Source organism: Lipotes vexillifer, unplaced genomic scaffold, assembly GCF_000442215.2.
Source record: "Lipotes vexillifer unplaced genomic scaffold, Lipotes_vexillifer_v1.1 scaffold343, whole genome shotgun sequence".
NCBI classification, from domain to species: domain Eukaryota; kingdom Metazoa; phylum Chordata; class Mammalia; order Artiodactyla; family Lipotidae; genus Lipotes; species Lipotes vexillifer.
The window spans coordinates 547,581-564,966 of record NW_006777506.1 but is presented as its reverse complement, the minus strand read 5'-3'; the positions used below and the strand labels follow the sequence as shown (position 1 = coordinate 564,966).

General features: G+C 35.8%; 1 protein-coding gene and 1 non-coding gene across 2 annotated transcripts in view; both read right to left on the bottom strand.

The window, feature by feature from the left end:
* The window catches only part of SWT1 (SWT1 RNA endoribonuclease homolog), an 86,085-nt gene that overhangs the window by 16,351 nt on the left and 52,348 nt on the right, over positions 1-17,386 (bottom strand). Inside the window, exon 16 of the mRNA XM_007451142.1 lies at positions 1,074-1,140. Within this exon, the coding sequence (XP_007451204.1) occupies positions 1,074-1,140 (67 nt within the window). The remainder of the gene's footprint in view (positions 1-1,073; positions 1,141-17,386) is intronic.
* Positions 12,007-12,078, bottom strand: TRNAG-UCC (transfer RNA glycine (anticodon UCC)). The gene has a single exon. It is a non-coding gene; the product is annotated as a tRNA-Gly (tRNA).

Below are 17,386 nucleotides of genomic sequence, written 5' to 3'. Positions count from 1 at the left end.
CTTTCCTTAAATAAAATAAGTAACACTTATTGAACACTTACTCTGTGCTTGGTACTGTTTGGAGCACTTTATATATATTAAGTTATTTAGTCTTTAAAGAATAGCTGCACTTTATCTACTTATGTTATTCCCATTTTACAGATGAGGCAACTGAGGCAAAGAGAATTAAATAACTCGTCTAAGATCATACAGTTAATAGGCAGCAGAACCAACATTTGAACATGAGTAGTTTGACTTCAGAGTCTGTGTTCTTAGTCACTAGGTTCTTAATGTAAGATGTGGCATAAAAAAGTTAAATAAAGAGTTAACCAGGAATAAAAGTGAAGAAATATATTTAAAGAAGTTTGACTCCGTAAGAAAAGTGACACCTGAAAATATGTCATATTCCTTTATTTAGAGTATTTTAAAAATTAAACACACACTTAAAAAGAAAGAATATATGGGCACATGGGTAAAGAACTTTAGGCAAACAAAAACTGAAGATCAACAGAATACTTTCCTTGGATCAACAAGGATAAGAAAAGCATGCAGATTAATTTATAAAATACACTGGAGCCTCACCAGAACTTTAATTCCAGGGTCTATATTGCTGCTATGGAGGAAACTAAATTATAGCTTTCTTTTTCAGTAATCAGTAGTTCTCAACCGGAGGTGGTTCTTCCTCCCTAGGGGCCATCTGGGTATGTGAGTGGGGTGCGGTGGGAAGATATTTTTGCTTGTCACACTGACTGGGGGAGCTACTGGCATTTAGTATCTGAGGAGCAGAGATGTTAAAGCATCCTGCAACGTTCCACACAATGAAGAAATGACCTGTCCAAAATGCCAACAGCACCCCTGATGAGAAACAATTCTGTGTTGGATAAAGTGTATTATTATAGGTCTCTACTGTATGTTTTTACTTAGAGAATGAAAAAAAAAAACAACTGATGGGCACTGGCAAACTTCTGTGGCATTCAAGAATTTAAAGCAAATATCAATTAAATAGCATTTGATTACATTTTAGAACACCTATGTTTATATTAAAGCTTGATTATAATGGAAATATGATAAACATTTAAAAATATTTCTCCTACCTCATACTTGATTAGGAAGTTATAGAGGGTCTCAACATCTTGATAATTACTATTGGGTGCCAAAATCCTAAAAAATAAAATAAAAAGAAAGGAGGGGGAGTAAATGATTTAAGAAAAAACAATACCTTGAACTTTTCTCCCAGCACATATTCATACTGTGAGAGATACCTTATTGTATAACAAGCTTATTAAAATGTTTACAATCTTTTGGGGGTTTTATTTATCAATTACAGTTATAAAACCATGAGCTTACTTCAACAAATATCGATTATCAATTGATATCAAATATTAAATTATTAAAAGATTTTTGTTTACTTATATTAATATTTACAACATCAGTTAATCAACAACCATTAGCATTCTAACATGAAATTATAGTTCACATTTTGAGTTACAATGATATAGATTTTTCAAAATGTAGGTAGAAATGCGAAGTACCTTTACACTCCTTATCTTTTAAGCTGCAGATAAAGCTTAAAGATTTTCCACAAAAATGTGCAACCAATCCAAGTGGACAACTGATATAAACTATCAAACACATAAAAAAAAATCCTAATAAAGATTTTGTGACTAAATTCAGATAATACTGTTTGAACAGCGTAGCAGTTGATGAAAAAGCATTAGTAATCAGACTATGTCAGTTGTTAGAAGTAACACTGACTCATAAAAATAACATAAAAACAGGGCTTCCCTGGTGACACAGTGGTTGAGAGTCCGCCTGACGATGCAGGGGACACGGGTTCGTGCCCCGGTCCGGGAAGATCCCACATGCCGCAGAGCGGCTGGGCCCGTGAGCCAGGGCCGCTGAGCCTGCATGTCTGGAGCCTGTGCTCCGCAACAGGAGAGGCCACAACAGTGAGAGGCCTGCGTACTGCGAAAAAAAATAAAATAAAATAACATAAAAACATAAAATGGAAACAAGAAATAAAAAGAAGGAAACGGAAGACCATGTTTCTCACTCTAGCGGTAAAGTATTAATTCTCATTTTCTTATACTAAGTATTTTTTAAATTCTTTCAAGATGAATTTTTTTTCTTTTGAAAAAAGGGAAAGAAAAGGAAAGCAGTCCTTTCATTATGGTAAAGTGGTTAAGAGCAATGTCTGCCTAGGTTCTGTGTTCTTGAGTGAGTTCTGTGCGACTTATTTTCCTTATCTGCTAAATGAGGATGGTGATAGTCTTTACTTCATAGGATTATAGTGACAATTAAACAAGTTACTGTAAAGTCTTATAACAGTGTCTGATATACAGCAAGTACTATATATATGTATATATAAAATAGTAACAATAACAACTATTACCATCTAATGCCTAATAGTTTCAAGCCACAGAATAAGTTCATGATGATTTAACTAATGAGAAATCAATCCACCCCAATTAATTCTTAAATTCCAAGTGCCTTTTAATTACAACAGTGTCTCTAGGTTCTCACATCCTTGCGAATGCTTGACTCTGTCAGACATTACCGTTAACTGATCTCAATAAACTTAATTAGATCTTTAAACAAGTTGGCCCTCATCAGACTTGTGGGAGAGCTTTTATAAATAATTTCTCAGGATACAGTCAAATTTTTAAATGGGTCATACTCTTTTGGAGGAGACACATACAGAATATCTTTAAGAACAAACAAATATCTGCCTATGGGTCTTCCCTGGAGGTCCAGTGGTTAAGACTCTGTGCTCCCAATGCAAGGGGCACGGGTTTGATCCCTGGTTGGGGAGCTGAGATCCTGCATGCCTCACAGTGCAGCCAAAAAAAATCTGCCTAAAAATGTTTCATAGAAAAAATTATTCTCCCAACAAGTAATTTTAAGACACAATCTCAATACTGAAAAAAAGAAAGAAAAAACAAGAGGATAAATACATTGGAGAGGGTCCATAAATAATTTGTTTTCAAATACGAGAACAAAGCTATATAGATAAGCTAAACCAATCTTCTAGGAAAGCAATGGAAAAATAGTGTGCTCCAACTTTGTAACCTAGTGTAAACAAACTATAAGCAATATAGAATAATTTACACCCATTCTTTTTTATAGCTTTGGAAATAATCCAAACTGTCCATAAAGAGGGTAAAAAAAAAAAATAGATAAAACAAGATGTTTTATAAGAGAGCCTTATAAATTTCAAGCAAAGTACGCTCTTTGCCAGAGAATACAGTTAACATTTCTCTGTCCTGAAATACTTTGCAGAAAAACTAGTTTTAGGTAAAACAGTCATTTACCTATAGCAACAAGTCATAGCCATAGTACGAAATAAAGAAAACAATTACATCATCCTAGTTTTCCAATTAGCAAAAACTGAAAAAATTTTAAACTCCCAGCATGGTTTTATTTTTTTAACAGTCTTACTGTTCAAGACTGTAAAACTGTTTTTTAACAATCTTACTGTTTATTTTTTTAAGTCTTACTATTCACTCATTTTAACAATTCAATGATTTTTATAAATAAATTTACTGAGATGTACAATGATGTACATCGTACAAACTTAAATACTTGATTATTTGACAAAATTATCACAGAATTATATTCTAATGAAAAAAGGCTTATTGGGATATCAGCATCATTCACAAATATATTACTATTATAATCAGAATAAAATTGTGCATGTTATTTTTTTTAAAACAAGGATACACATTATAGGATTTGTTATGAAATTTGCTACTCTTAAAAATGTTCTGATTCACTGTACAGTAGAAACACAGCACTGTAAAACAATTATACCCCAATTAAAAAAAAAGTTTTGAGGTAAACTGAGCCCCAAAGAGACTAGACAATATTTATTAAAATACACTCAATTTAGGGTTGAATTTAGACTTCATTATGTCCAATGAACTTTGAGTTTATGAGAATGGAATTTGGCCTGGTATAAACAAAAACTGCCAACTTTTACTAACTAGAAGTACAGCTTGTTGAAAATACACAAAAAATGAAATGGAGAAAAATGATTTATGGACTTTCATGCCTTAGTAATACCCCACACAAAAATTCTTGAGAGGTCAGCCTTCTCTATAGCTTTCTCATTACTTTTTAAAATACCAGCACAAAGACAAAAGACTCTTAGAATGAAAGTCCTAAAATTACCCTTCAATGGCAACTGTTAAAAAGAATAGAAAGAATTAGCCCTTAGAGAAAATGGCCATTTTTTAATTTATAAATATATCCACATCTGTTTTTCAAGAGAAATTCATAACAATCAATAAGTATATATCAAATGCATACTATTCTCTCAAATGTATATGATACTAAGAGCTATGGAATATAAAAGGAAAAAGACATGGTTGCCTATCTTCAAGTTGTTATAATCTTGAAATTTCACTTTAGAATTTTGGAATCAGAATTAGGAAATAGACTGAAGTAGGATTTAATCTGCAGCTCGCAGATTATTTACAAAGCAAGTTGATCAAGTTACCTACTTTTCTGTACCCCAGCTCCTCACCTGTGAAATGAGGAGAAAGTAGTATTTACTGAATAAGGTTATTATATGAAGTAAATAAAATAATGTATCTAAAATACCAAAATGTTTACTAGCACAATACCTGGCACATATCAATAAATATTAGGTGCTATGAAAACCAGTTTTCAGATGTAGAAACCAAGGCTCAAGGTTGTAAAAAACTTGCCCAAGATTACAGAGTGGTGGTAGGTACCTAAATCTCTATTGGTTTGACTCTGGAGTCCATGCTTTTTCCACTAATAAAAAAGGATAACCCTCACATCTTCTTGCCTTAAATGATTTGTGAAATCAAATGAAATAAAGTTCTTTAAAATCTTTTAAGAATTTCATATGTAAGCAAAACAAACCTCGTTAATTTGCCTTGTATCAAATGCTTCTGGCAAACTATTCTGTGTATGTTCAAACACTAAATCTTTGTAGTTGTTATATCGTTTTCAAAACCACAAAGGAAGTCAGTAGCAGAACCAACAAGTCCTGACTCTTAACCACATAAGCACTTTGAGTTTTCTATTTATTTATGAGCAATTAACATTAAGTAAGCAACATGTTAATCTGAGTTAAACAAATTTCATTTCCATCTTATCAATATTAGATAAATATCAATGTATCTCATCAAGAAAAAAAGACTATGCTACTCAAAAATTTTAAAAAGAAACAAGTTAATCTAAAATTTAAAAATCAAATAATGCATTAAAATGGACTAATTTTTAAATAAGGATTTTAAAAATTCAAATAAAACTTTTCTCCTATATAGGAGAAATAAAGCATCAGACTCAGGAGTGGGGAAATAAGTCTAGAATATTCAAGTTTAATATCTAATTCTAGAAATTCAAAAGAAGAGAGAGCATATTCTTGGATATTTATAAATCTTAACTTACAACCCACAGAACTGAATAAATTATGTTCCCTGCTGGCAAGGCAGTTTCACATTAATATAATATTTTAAATAGTTTTTCATGTTTGAAGAAAATTAAAAATAAGTTTAAAAACTAATTATATGACTTATTTTACTTAGCATACTGTCCTCAGGGTTCATCCATGTTGTAGCATGTGTCAGAATTTCCTTCCTTTTTAAGGCTGAATAATATTCCATTATTATCCATATACCACATTTTGCTTATCTATTCATCTGCTGACAGACACGAGTTACTTTCATGTTTTACTTACTGTGAATAATGCTGCTGTGAACATAGGTATGTAAATATCTCTTTGACACTATAATTCGAGAACCAGCCCAAACTGGCCTTGTCCTGTATCTAACAAGATACTGAGCTGTTTTTCAGAGACAACAAAACAAAACCACAAGTCATGCAGCTGAAGCACACGCCGAAGAGAAAATTTTGACCTCAAATAACACCTGGAACCAAAGTTTCTCCCCTCCACAGAACCAAAGGACTGGATGTGACCAGAACCCTTTCAGAAGTGAAGGGTCCATTGTTCAGGAAGATCCAGTGCTGAAGCCCCTTTACCTAACCTTACCATAAATGGCCAAGTTCCAAAGCCCTCCAATGGAAACCTGCCCCACCAGGGCTCAAACCAACCCTCTTCCCCTAACTCATGAAAGTTTGACCAAACCCCAGATTGATGAGACAGATTTGAGAGCCATGCCTCCTTGTTTCCTTGCCAGTCAACCTCACAATAAAGTCTTTCCTTTTCTCAAAAGCTGGTGTCATAGTACTGGCTTGTATGCGAATTGGGCAGCAAGCCCTCTGCACAGAAACAAGACTTTATTTTCAATTCTTTTGTGTATATACCTGGAGTAGTCAAAATTATAGATAGGCAGAATGGTGGCTACCAGGGGCTGGGGAGGAAGCGGAAATGAGGAGTTACTATTTAATGGGAATAGAGTTTCAGTTATACAAGATGAAAAGAGTTATGGATATGGATGGAGGTGACAGTTGCACAACATTATGAATGTATTTAATACCCCATTAATACATTTTTAAGAACACTTAAAAATGGTAACGGTAAATTTATTTTACGTGTATTTTACTACAATGAAGAAGTTAGATTAAAAATATGTAATTAGGGCTTCCCTGGTGGCACAGTGGTTAAGAATCCGCCTGCCAAGGCAGGGGACACAGGTTCGAGCTTTGGTCTGGGAAAATCCCACATGCCGTGCAGCAGCTAAGGCCATGCGCCACAACTACTGAGCCTGTGCTCTGGAGCCCACGAGCCACAACTACTGAAGCCCGTGTGCCTAGAGCCTGTGCTCTGCAACAAGAGAAGCCACCTCAATGTGAAGCCCGCGCGCCGCAACCAGAGAAAGCCCGCACGCAGCAACGAAGACCCAACGCAGCCAAAAATAAAATAAATGAAATAAATAAATTTATTTTAAAAAAATAAATGGGCCTCCCTGGTGGCACAGTGGTTGAGAGTCTGCCTGCCGATGCAGGGGATACGGGTTCGTGCCCCGGTCCGGGAGGATCCCACATGCCGCGGAGCGGCTGGGCCCGTGAGCCATGGCCGCTGAGCTTGCGCATCCGGCAACGGGAAAGGCCACGACAGTGAGAGGCCCACATATCGCAAAAAAAAAAACCAAAAAAAAACAAAAAAAAAAAACATAATTACATGAAGTAAAATGTTTGTTTACAACATTATTTTAAAAACTCATTGTACATTCTCCAAAGCTAAGAACTGACTCAGAGCTTAAATTTTACTATGAATCAACTATTACATCTTTATTGAGGACAATATTTATTCAGCATCTACTAAGTGCCAGGGATGGAACAAATGTTGTCTCCTTTAATTTCTGCAATTTAATAAAGCAATTATTATAAACTCCACTTTATAGATTAGGAAACAAATACAAAAAAGGTTAATTAACATATCTAGGTGACAGAGATAGTAGGTGGATGGAACTAGGATTCAACTTCAGACCATTCTGACCCTAGAGTTCTGTCCTTTTTCTTCTTCTTCCTTTTTTAAAAAATAGTAGTTTGTATTTGCTACCCCCAAACTCCTAACTTATCCCTCCCCCACCCCTTTTCCCCTTTAATAACCATAAGTTTGTTTTTTATGTCTGTGAGTCTGTTTCTGTTTTGTAAATAAGTTCATTTCTATCATACTTTAGATTCCACATATAAGTGATATCATATGGTATTTGTCTTTCTCTGTCTGACTTACTTCACTTAGTATGATAATCTCTAGCTCCATCCATGTTCCTCTTAATACAGTGACATGCAAACTGAATTTTGCTGATGATGAATTTAAGTTGTATTACTGATAAACTGGGTGAAAATTTATCAAATTAACAATAGGATATACTCATCAGGAAAAAGGTATTGGATCTTAGAGTACATTTTTGGGGGTCCTTTATTACAAGTAAAATTAAAATCATATGTTTTCTATAGTTAATTTGGTGAAATCAGCTATGCAAGTGGAAGATATCCATCAGCCCCAGATTTTAAAGGAACACCATATGCAATTAAAAATGGTAAAAAGCAAAAAATAAAGTTAAACAACTTAAACAAAATAAATTATTTTATCTTCCTGTTTTCCCTTTAGAGCAAAGAATTTTGTAGATATAGGTATTAATGTAGGAACTTTGGATTAGTTTGGATACAATTAATAATTAAAATTTGATCTATTCAGAACATTGGAGATTTTTTTTTTAAGTTGGTGGTAGGAACAAGGAGAGTTTATAGGTAATTTTAATGACTACATTTGAAATTTAATTATAAAAGCAAATTCTACAGAAAGAAAATATCATTTAGATTAAGGAAAAGATTATACGGCTTACATGTGTGCTACACATAAACATACATACAATTAGAACATACTGGCAAATACTACAGCTTTCTGTTAATTTTGCAGAAAGGTTAAAACACCATATATCCATACACTTTCCACTAATTCTCTTATATGGGTCACCAGCCTCTTCCGCCAATGTATTTTCTACATTGGCATTTAAGCATAACGATATGATGATTATGATCATGGTCTCTGGACTCAGTCTGCTTGAGTTAAAATCATAGTTCTACCACTTTCCAGCTGAGTGGCATCAGGTATATTACTTTACTTCTCTGCACCTATGTTTCTCATGTATAACATGGACAATAACAGTATTTATCTCCCAGGACTGTTAAGAGGATTAAATGAGTTAATATGTATAACATACTTGGAACAGTTCTTGGCTCAACAAAATGTTAGCTATTATTATTATTCTACCTCTTATCTTAAAAAACACCCCCAATTATCACTGTAGCTTATCAACTGAGAACTAAATAAATATTTAGTTCAAACCGTTTGGGGACTTGTTATTCCTTGTAAAGTCTGTCCAGCAGTGAACGTTTATGTGATCCATATGAACGGTGACAATCTTCTCTCTTTAGTCTTGGATGTTGATGTAAACATCAATAAGGGAATTCCAGAAAAATGAAAGGCAGAGAAGATGGCCAATATGTAACCAATAACATTTTCAATCCCTAATTATTGCAATTAAGGTAAAGGTGGAGCCAAACTCTAACAAAAACATGATTATTATCAATACAGAACATAATCTATAAAATATGATCTGAACATGGAGAAACACAGGAACTATGCCCTACCCATTGGCTACCAACCAGATGAGAGTATACTGTTTCACATTACCAGGATCCAGGAGCACCCCTAGAAATAAAAGCTGTTACTATGATAATCAGCTGCAGCCATATCACTGAACTTTGCTTAGCTGTGTTGGCCAAACCCAGACAAAACATGCATATTCCTAGTCTCAGTTTTGTCTTTATGTGACTTCATAGGAATTATGGGAACTGACATCAGTACTACAATTTATTCCCAGAAAGGTCATGGAAATGACCTTCTAAAATATTTAGAATCTCTGACTGACGAAAAGACAGCTTGTGGTGATATCAAAAATCCATCTCACTAATTAGGTTTAGTGTTCAATTAAAAGCCATCTTCAGAAAAATCTTAACTATGTTCACAAAGCAGCATATTCTTACCTTAGCTAATGAGTCTATGATAAGGTACAATCCAAGCCTCTGTCACATCTTCTTTTGTGATACACTGGTCAAGTATTGGATGGATGGCTCTTCATTCATAACTAAAGAGACATTTTTTAGCAAAGGGATCTGGATTGGTCTAGTGAGGCTAGGTCAGAAGACCCTAGGATCCTATACCATTATTCAGGAAATTCTGAAAAATGCCAGCCATCATGTGTCCCAAGAGTTTTATCACAACACTCCCAGTTTCCTCAAATCCAGCACTTATTTTTGTTATTGGGCCTTGGCTACTGTTATGGGCTGAACTGTGTTCCCCCAAAATTTATATGTCAAAGCCCTAATCCCCAGTACCTCAGAATGTGACCATATTTGGAGATGCCTATAAAGAGGTGATTAAGTTAAAATGAGGCCATCAGGATGAGCCCTAATCCAACCTGACTGTCCTTATAAGAGGTGTCCTTATAAGAGGAACTCTGATACACAGAGACACCAGGGATGCATGTGCACAAAAGGATGATTATATGTAGAAGCAGCAAGAGGGCAGCCATCTGTAAGCCAAGGAGAGAGGCCTCAGAGGAAGCTAACCCAGCCAGCACATTGATCTTGGACTTCAGCCTCCAGAACTGTGAGAAAGCAAATTTCAGTTGTTTATGCCACCCAAGTCTGTGGTATTTCCTTATGGCAGCCCTAGCAAATGAATACAACTGACATTCCTAAATACTGGAGGCTCAGCTTTGAGGAGCCATGGACCTCAAGGTTAGAAGCAAGATGGACCACGTCCCATAATGTGAGACCGCTGTGGAATTCATTGAGTAGTTAGCTGCCAAATAACTACTTTGCTTTGCTTTATAGCATTATGCTTCTTGCTAAAAGATAACCTTACCACTCAAGACGGTGCTGCTGGAGGCCAGTTCCAGGCATAGTACTAACAATGTACTCAAAGGGGCCAGAAGTATGAAAAACCAACTCATTTCTCCTCTACATAGTGTTGAGGCCCCTATCGGGCTCAACGATATCTTCACAATTTAGATCTTCATAACTAGGTCTTCAGTGAGTCCTATGCCCACTATATGCCAGCTAAATCTGCATAATACTCAATCACAGTTCCTCCTAATATTTTATGAATGTTATTTCCTAGCTGATTAATCACACCTCACTACCAGGTACCTACTATCTTTCCATTGTAACATGGCAAATAAGACCTCTCTAGATCACAAGGAAGGGGCAGAGCCAAGATACGAGGTCATTGTGAAAGAAAGAGAAGACTGAGTTATCTTGTGCTCCCACCATTTAGTGCTGTAAGATCTCAATATATCCAGCTGGGGCTGAGACACAATTTTATTACTGCCTTATTATAAGCACACCTCACTATATATAGATATTGATAATAGATCAAAAACATTAGAGAAATGTTCTATTTAGAATAAATCTGAGGAAAAAAAATTGAAGATAAAATACCTCTTTTGTAATACAAATACATTTAACTAATCAACATTGAAAGAGCTTTTAAAATGCATTAGACTTTTTATAAAAAGAAGGCAAACCAAATCAGGAGATACCACCTCACACCCATTAGGATGGTTATTTTTAAAAACACAGACAATAACAGGTACTGATGAGGATGTGGAGAAAATGGAAGCCTAGTGCACTGTTGGTGAGAATGTAAGATGGTACCACTGCTATGGAAAACAGTATGTGGTTCCTCAAAAAAATTAAAAAATAGAATTACCACATAATCCAGCAGTTCAACTTCTGGGTATGTACCCAAAAGAACTGAAAGCAAGGACTCAAAGAGATATCGGTACATCTTTGTTCACAGCAGCATTACTCATAATGAGCAAGGAGTAGAAGCAACCTAAGTGTCCACCAACAGATGAATGGATAAACAAAATGTGGCATATATGTGGAACATTACTGAGCTTTAAAAAGGAAATTCTGGCTACAACAGGCTATCACATGGATGAACTTTGAAAACATTGTATTCAGCGAAGTAAGCCTGTCACAAAAGGACAAATGCTGTATGATTCCATTTATAAGAGGGCAAATCCTAGCAGAAAGGCCTTTTTGAGGAACCAGAAGACTTTAGAATTACTGCAGTGAAGGCGTCAAGAATAACTTCATGTACTGTTATTACAAAATCACTGTCTTTGCTGTAACTCTGATGTTTATTATAAATGGTTTTATCTTTTCATATATTGATATTATCTAAGAAACATTTACACTGACTTGACTGTTTTCTCAAGGAAATCTGGAACACAGTCTCTTCCCCTGACCTCATGACCTCCCGCAGTTTCACAACATCCTTTTGCCACCCCCGCTCAGCCTACTGATGTTTAACGTCTGCCCCCACACTCTCATGAAACTGCCACCAACAAATTCACCAACGACTTCTATGTTGCTCAATCTAACAGACAGCATTTTTTTTTGGCCTCTCAGTAGTAACAAGACACTGTTAAAGATTCCTTCTTTTTTGGAACTCCTTCCTTCCTTGATTTTGTTTTTTAACTTGGCTGAACCACAAGACTGGCAGGATCTTAGTTCCCCAACCGGGGATGGAACCCAGGCCCCAGCAGTGGAAGTGCCAAGTCCTAACCACTGGACCACCAGGGAATTTCCAGATATTTGTGTTGCCAGTCTCTGGAACTTTTCAGTCTATCTTTCTGCTAAATCAACTTCAGTCTGCTTTTACAGATCTGTAATAAGAAATTGGGCTAATCCACCCTTGCTACATAGGCATGGCCAATTTAAAAAGGCATGAGCACTCCAGCACTGTTCAAACAAGAATGTTTATCCTGTTTCCTCCCTTGTCCTTTGTTCTCTACTCATTTCCAATGTGTTCCAGGCTTCTTTCTTATGCGCTTTTACCTCAAATTTCTAGCATCACATTTGCCCCTTGGGCTTAACGATAGTTTCACATATCTTTATTATCCCTCTGGTACTACCTAAGATACCATGTGCACTCTTCCTCTAAAATAAATAACCATTGTTTTCCTTTCTCTTCTCAATCTTAGAAATACTGTTTCCAATCCAACTATGCATCGTAAATTCTAAGGCATTTCTAAAATACATATCTAATCCATTACAAAGTAAAAAATGTAAGCAAATGACACATTTTAAAATGCATGAAAACAACAAATTTACCTATTTTTTTTTCTATGAATAACCCACTGTGTTGGTACATGGATGCTAACTTAATCTCGACCATTCCACAGGATGGAACTTTTTATTCCAGCTTTAAGACAGGTCTTAACTGCTCTTCCAAACTGCATGGGGCTGACTGTCAGCAATATCGCCCAGATACAGTTTTCTTTCATGCTTTTGTTACCCCAGTTGTTTCATTTGTTAACATCTGTCTCTTGAGACAAGACCATCTACCAATGGAAACCTTTTTTGGGATATTCATTTCAACCAAGGTAACTGGACTCATTCTCCTCCCAGAAAAATGAAAGGTAGAAAAGACAAATTTGGAAAAACAAAGAAGGAAAATTTCCTTCTAAGGCAAAGATATTTTGTATTTTTTTGATCAGTCATTTAATATTCTTTTAAATTAAACTTAGTTGTTTTCTAAAGTTCTATGAAACCAACTAAAAAATACCTCTGGAATATAACTAACTTTAAAGTAATTTTTTCAGTCAGAAAGTTTAGTGTATTTAAAAAGTGAGCCCTCTAGAATCAGACCAATTTCAGTAAGTCATTCTGCCAAGTATAAACTGTGTGACCTTGGGGAATTATATAATGCCTGTGATCCTACTTCCCCATGTGTAAAATGGGTGTGATAGTGAAAGCCTGCCCCCCACAGGCTTAAAAAACTCTTCCTGAAACCATGCCCCATAGGTTTAATAGAAACTGGTGACTAACAGAAGTTCTTGAGCTTGTCTTACAGAAGAGTAGATAAGGGAACAGCTTGTTAAAAACCCCTCTGCTCAAAAGACAACAAAACTGGCTGAAACTGTGTGGAACCAATGGGGCCAATCAGAGTCTGCGCAGAAGAGACTTGTTTGTCCAGGGGATGACCTTCCCATGCCAGAGGGTCAAAAACTCTATCTTCAGAGCATGCTAACGCTGCCATTTTCTGAACATGCATCCCATGAAGAAGCACGTAATTCAGATACGGCTGAGCAAAGCAGCGGTTACCGCACCTTTTTCCTACCTCCAGTCACCTTCCCCTGCACTTCTGACCACCCTATACGCTTTGCCCATAAATATCCCAAGCCCCCCAGCCTTCAGGGAGTTGGATCTGAAATCTGTTCTCCCATCTCCTCACTTGGCTGCCTTGTAAATAAATTCTTTCTCTGTTGCAAACCTTGACATCTCAGCATTTGGCTCGTTATGAGAAAGGCAAATGAGCCTGGTTCGGTAACAATAGCATCTCTTGAGAGGGTCATTGTATGAATTAAATAAGATCACATAGGTAAAGAGCTTTACCTATGTACTGTGACTGGGAAATACTAACTACTTAATAAATGTTACTTATTTATTCACTTATTACTATTATCAAATAGTACTGGGTTCAAAGCAACATGCAAGATATCTCGGGAATACCAAGGATATAAGATATTGATCCTGCCTCATGGAGTTCACAATTTAGGAGCAGAGACAAAATGTCTGCAAATAATTATAATGGGAGGCAACATGTGCTAAGAACCTTAAGGGTTCAATACAAACAAACTGTAAAGTCTGTTTGTAGTAGGTGGCTTCTGAACTGGGATTGGACAAATGGATAAAACTTTGAAAAATACATGTAGATTAAGAGGTCACTCCAAGCTCTGAGAAGATATTGTGTCAAGGTTCAGAATTAAGAAAACATAAGGCCTGCCTTGAAAACCACAAAAAAATTAATTTGGCTTAACTACAAAGTAGTCTAGAGGACTACAAGACTAAAAAGGTATGTTAGGACCAAGCAGTCAAAAGCCTTGTCTGACAAATTGGAAAGGCTGTATTTGAACCAGAGGGGAATAAGAGAAAATAAATGTTTTTGAACAAAGGAAAGAAATGAAACCATAAAATATAATTTAAGGAGTTTAAAGAACTGTCAAAGGAGCCTAAAGGCAAGGAGACCTATTAGAAGATGATCACAATAGTCCAGGCATTAAGGAGTTAATGCTGGAACCAGAAGTTCTGCTAACAGTAGGAAAAAAGGGTACTAATATGGAAAAGTAGTAAAGGGATTATCAACAGGATTAGTTATGGAATACACAGTAATCTAAGGTAATGCTGCATCTGAACAAGAACAGTATAAGAATGATCCTATAGTTAGTCCACACAGAGAGTATGGTTTCCAAAGAGAGTAAACCTCCACAATTTAGAACCAAGGCAAAAAAAAATTTTTTTTCTGAAATATAAATCAGTAAGAATAATAACAAAACAATAGCAATAGTAATAATTTATATACTATTTTTCAGGTACTGTTCTAAATTGTCCTAAGTCCTTTACATATAGTAATTCACTTCCTCATTAATCCTGTGAGAAGATACTCTTACTTCTCCATTTTTGAGAAAATGGTGGACAAAGGTTTTAAGTAACTTGCTCCAGGTCAAAAACCTAGGAAGTAATAGAGCAGTGATATGAACCCAGGGAAGACGGCTCTATGACCACTTTCCTACCCAGTATACAAAGTGCCTCTAGATATGTAACACATGAGATTAATACCAACCCTAAGAGATGGTGTGCAAGCATGCTGCTGATAGACCTTAGTAATCAGCCAATTCTAATCAAAGTCATCAAGATAGCACCTTAGGGAAATAGGAATGTAATTTAAGCAATGTAAATAACACTGAAATCTGACCAGTTGTGTTTTGACATTTTCAGATAACTATTAGTTGACATAATTGACAAAAAGTAGTAATTTGCACAGAGCTTAGAAAAGGGGATTAAAGAAAAAGAATATCCCTGTATAGGGGAAAGGCTGACCTGACTATTTGGCAAATAAAATTCCAGAGAAGAAAAGAGATTACTTTAGCTTGAGGTCAACATCCCCAGCAGTCAGCAAGAAAACTTGGTAGTAATCTAGTTTGCAGCGTAAACCTTCCTCTAGGAGTCACTTAATTTATAAATATTTCAGTTCAACTGGCAGTTACTGATTTCAATGTAAATAAATAAATGGGCATTCTGATATATCAGCTTGCTTCTAAATTTGGTTACTGTTGAGTCTGGTAAGTTTTCAGTAAACTGGTAAAATAAAATTCCTAAACTTACAAATTTGAGGATGAACTCTTCCAAAACTATGAAATCATGGTGTTAAGATCCAGGTGACCAGGCAGTTTCTTTCTCTTTATTTCTGTACTAATTGATTACTCATTATACATTAACTCCTGGGTGAGGGGGGGATATATCAAAAACCAAAACAAAGAGTTCTTGTCCTTATAGAGTTTACAGGCTAGTCTCACTTTAAAACAGGTAGCATAAGCAAAAGTATAGACAAGAGAGAGTCTACACTAATTAATTTTGATTGTCCTTTAAGATAATGAGCTAACTGAGGTAAAAGACATGGAAAGAAGAATTTTCACTCACTGTATATTCTTTTTCACCTAATGAATTATTTTTAAGCAATGTGAAGGCATTATATATTTTTAATGATTAATTATTAAAAATTGGTAAAAATAATTAATGAATCAGAAAATAAATTTGAAGAATTATTCAGAATACAGCACAGAGGGATAAAAGAGATGGAAAAAATGAGTCAAGAGATACGGCTGACAGAATGAGAAGAGTCAGCAATAGGAATTCCAAAACAAGAGAATTACAGAGAATGAGGGGGAGAATAATTGAAGAGATAATAATTGAGAATTTCCAGAGTTAAAGATATGAGTCTTCAGATTGAAGAAAACACACCACATCTCAAGAAAGATAAATAAAACAAAACCTATACTAGACAGCTTGTGATAAAATTACCAAACATAAACATACAGAAGAAAATCTTTAAAGCATTCCAGGGTGGGACGGGGGTGGGAGGAGAGACAGATTACCAGCTAAGAAAAAAGCAGTATGCTGACAGCTGACTACTCATTTCCAGGAAGATATAAGATAATGAAATTACATCTTCAAAGTGTCTAGGGAGGGACTTCCCTGGTGGTCCAATGGCTAAGATTCCACATTCCCAATGCAGGGGGCCTGGGTTCGATCCCTGGTCAGGGAACTAGACCCTGTATGCCGCAACTAAAATGATCCCACGTGCCACAACTAAGACCCGGCATAGCCAAATAAATAAATAAATATTTTTTAAAAAGTGCCTAGGGAAAATAACTGTCAACCTACAATCTACACACAGTTAAGTATCAATCAAGAATGAAAGCAAAATAACACTTTCAGTCAGAAAGGCAATGTCATTACAAGCAATAGAGCTTCCACCTGTTATTTTGGGATGATCCTGGAAACCAGCCTTCAGTCTATGAGGAAGCCCAGGCTACATGGAGATGCTACATGTTCGTGTTCTAGCCGACAGCCAGCATCAGCCAGCCTTTGAGGTGACTCCAGACACCATCTGACCACAACCACACAAGAGTAGTTCTCAAGTGAGAACTACCCACACGTGTCCAGTCAAGCCCTGGAACCATTAGAGAAAATAAATAATTGACTGCTATTGTTTTAAGCTAGTAAGTTCTGGGATTTAGCAATAGGTGACCCAGAACATGAGGACTGAGGTAAGGGAAAAAACCATCAACTACATAAACTGCAAAGTATGAAATTTCTTTTGCAGCTAATCTTTTGATTGGTTCAGCACAAGGAATTGTTGAACTCCTTTTGTCTATTTTTTTTCCTTTTGCTTAGTCATATATTCATTAGCCTTTTAGTGAAGGTTCCTTCTATAAAGTCCTATGGTATCTTAGTTGAACTAAGTATTTTCCATATCTCAGCATGAGAAGAGAAATTAGTACCTCTGTTGGTGGTAGACAGATATGATCGTGGCAGCAGGAGCCAA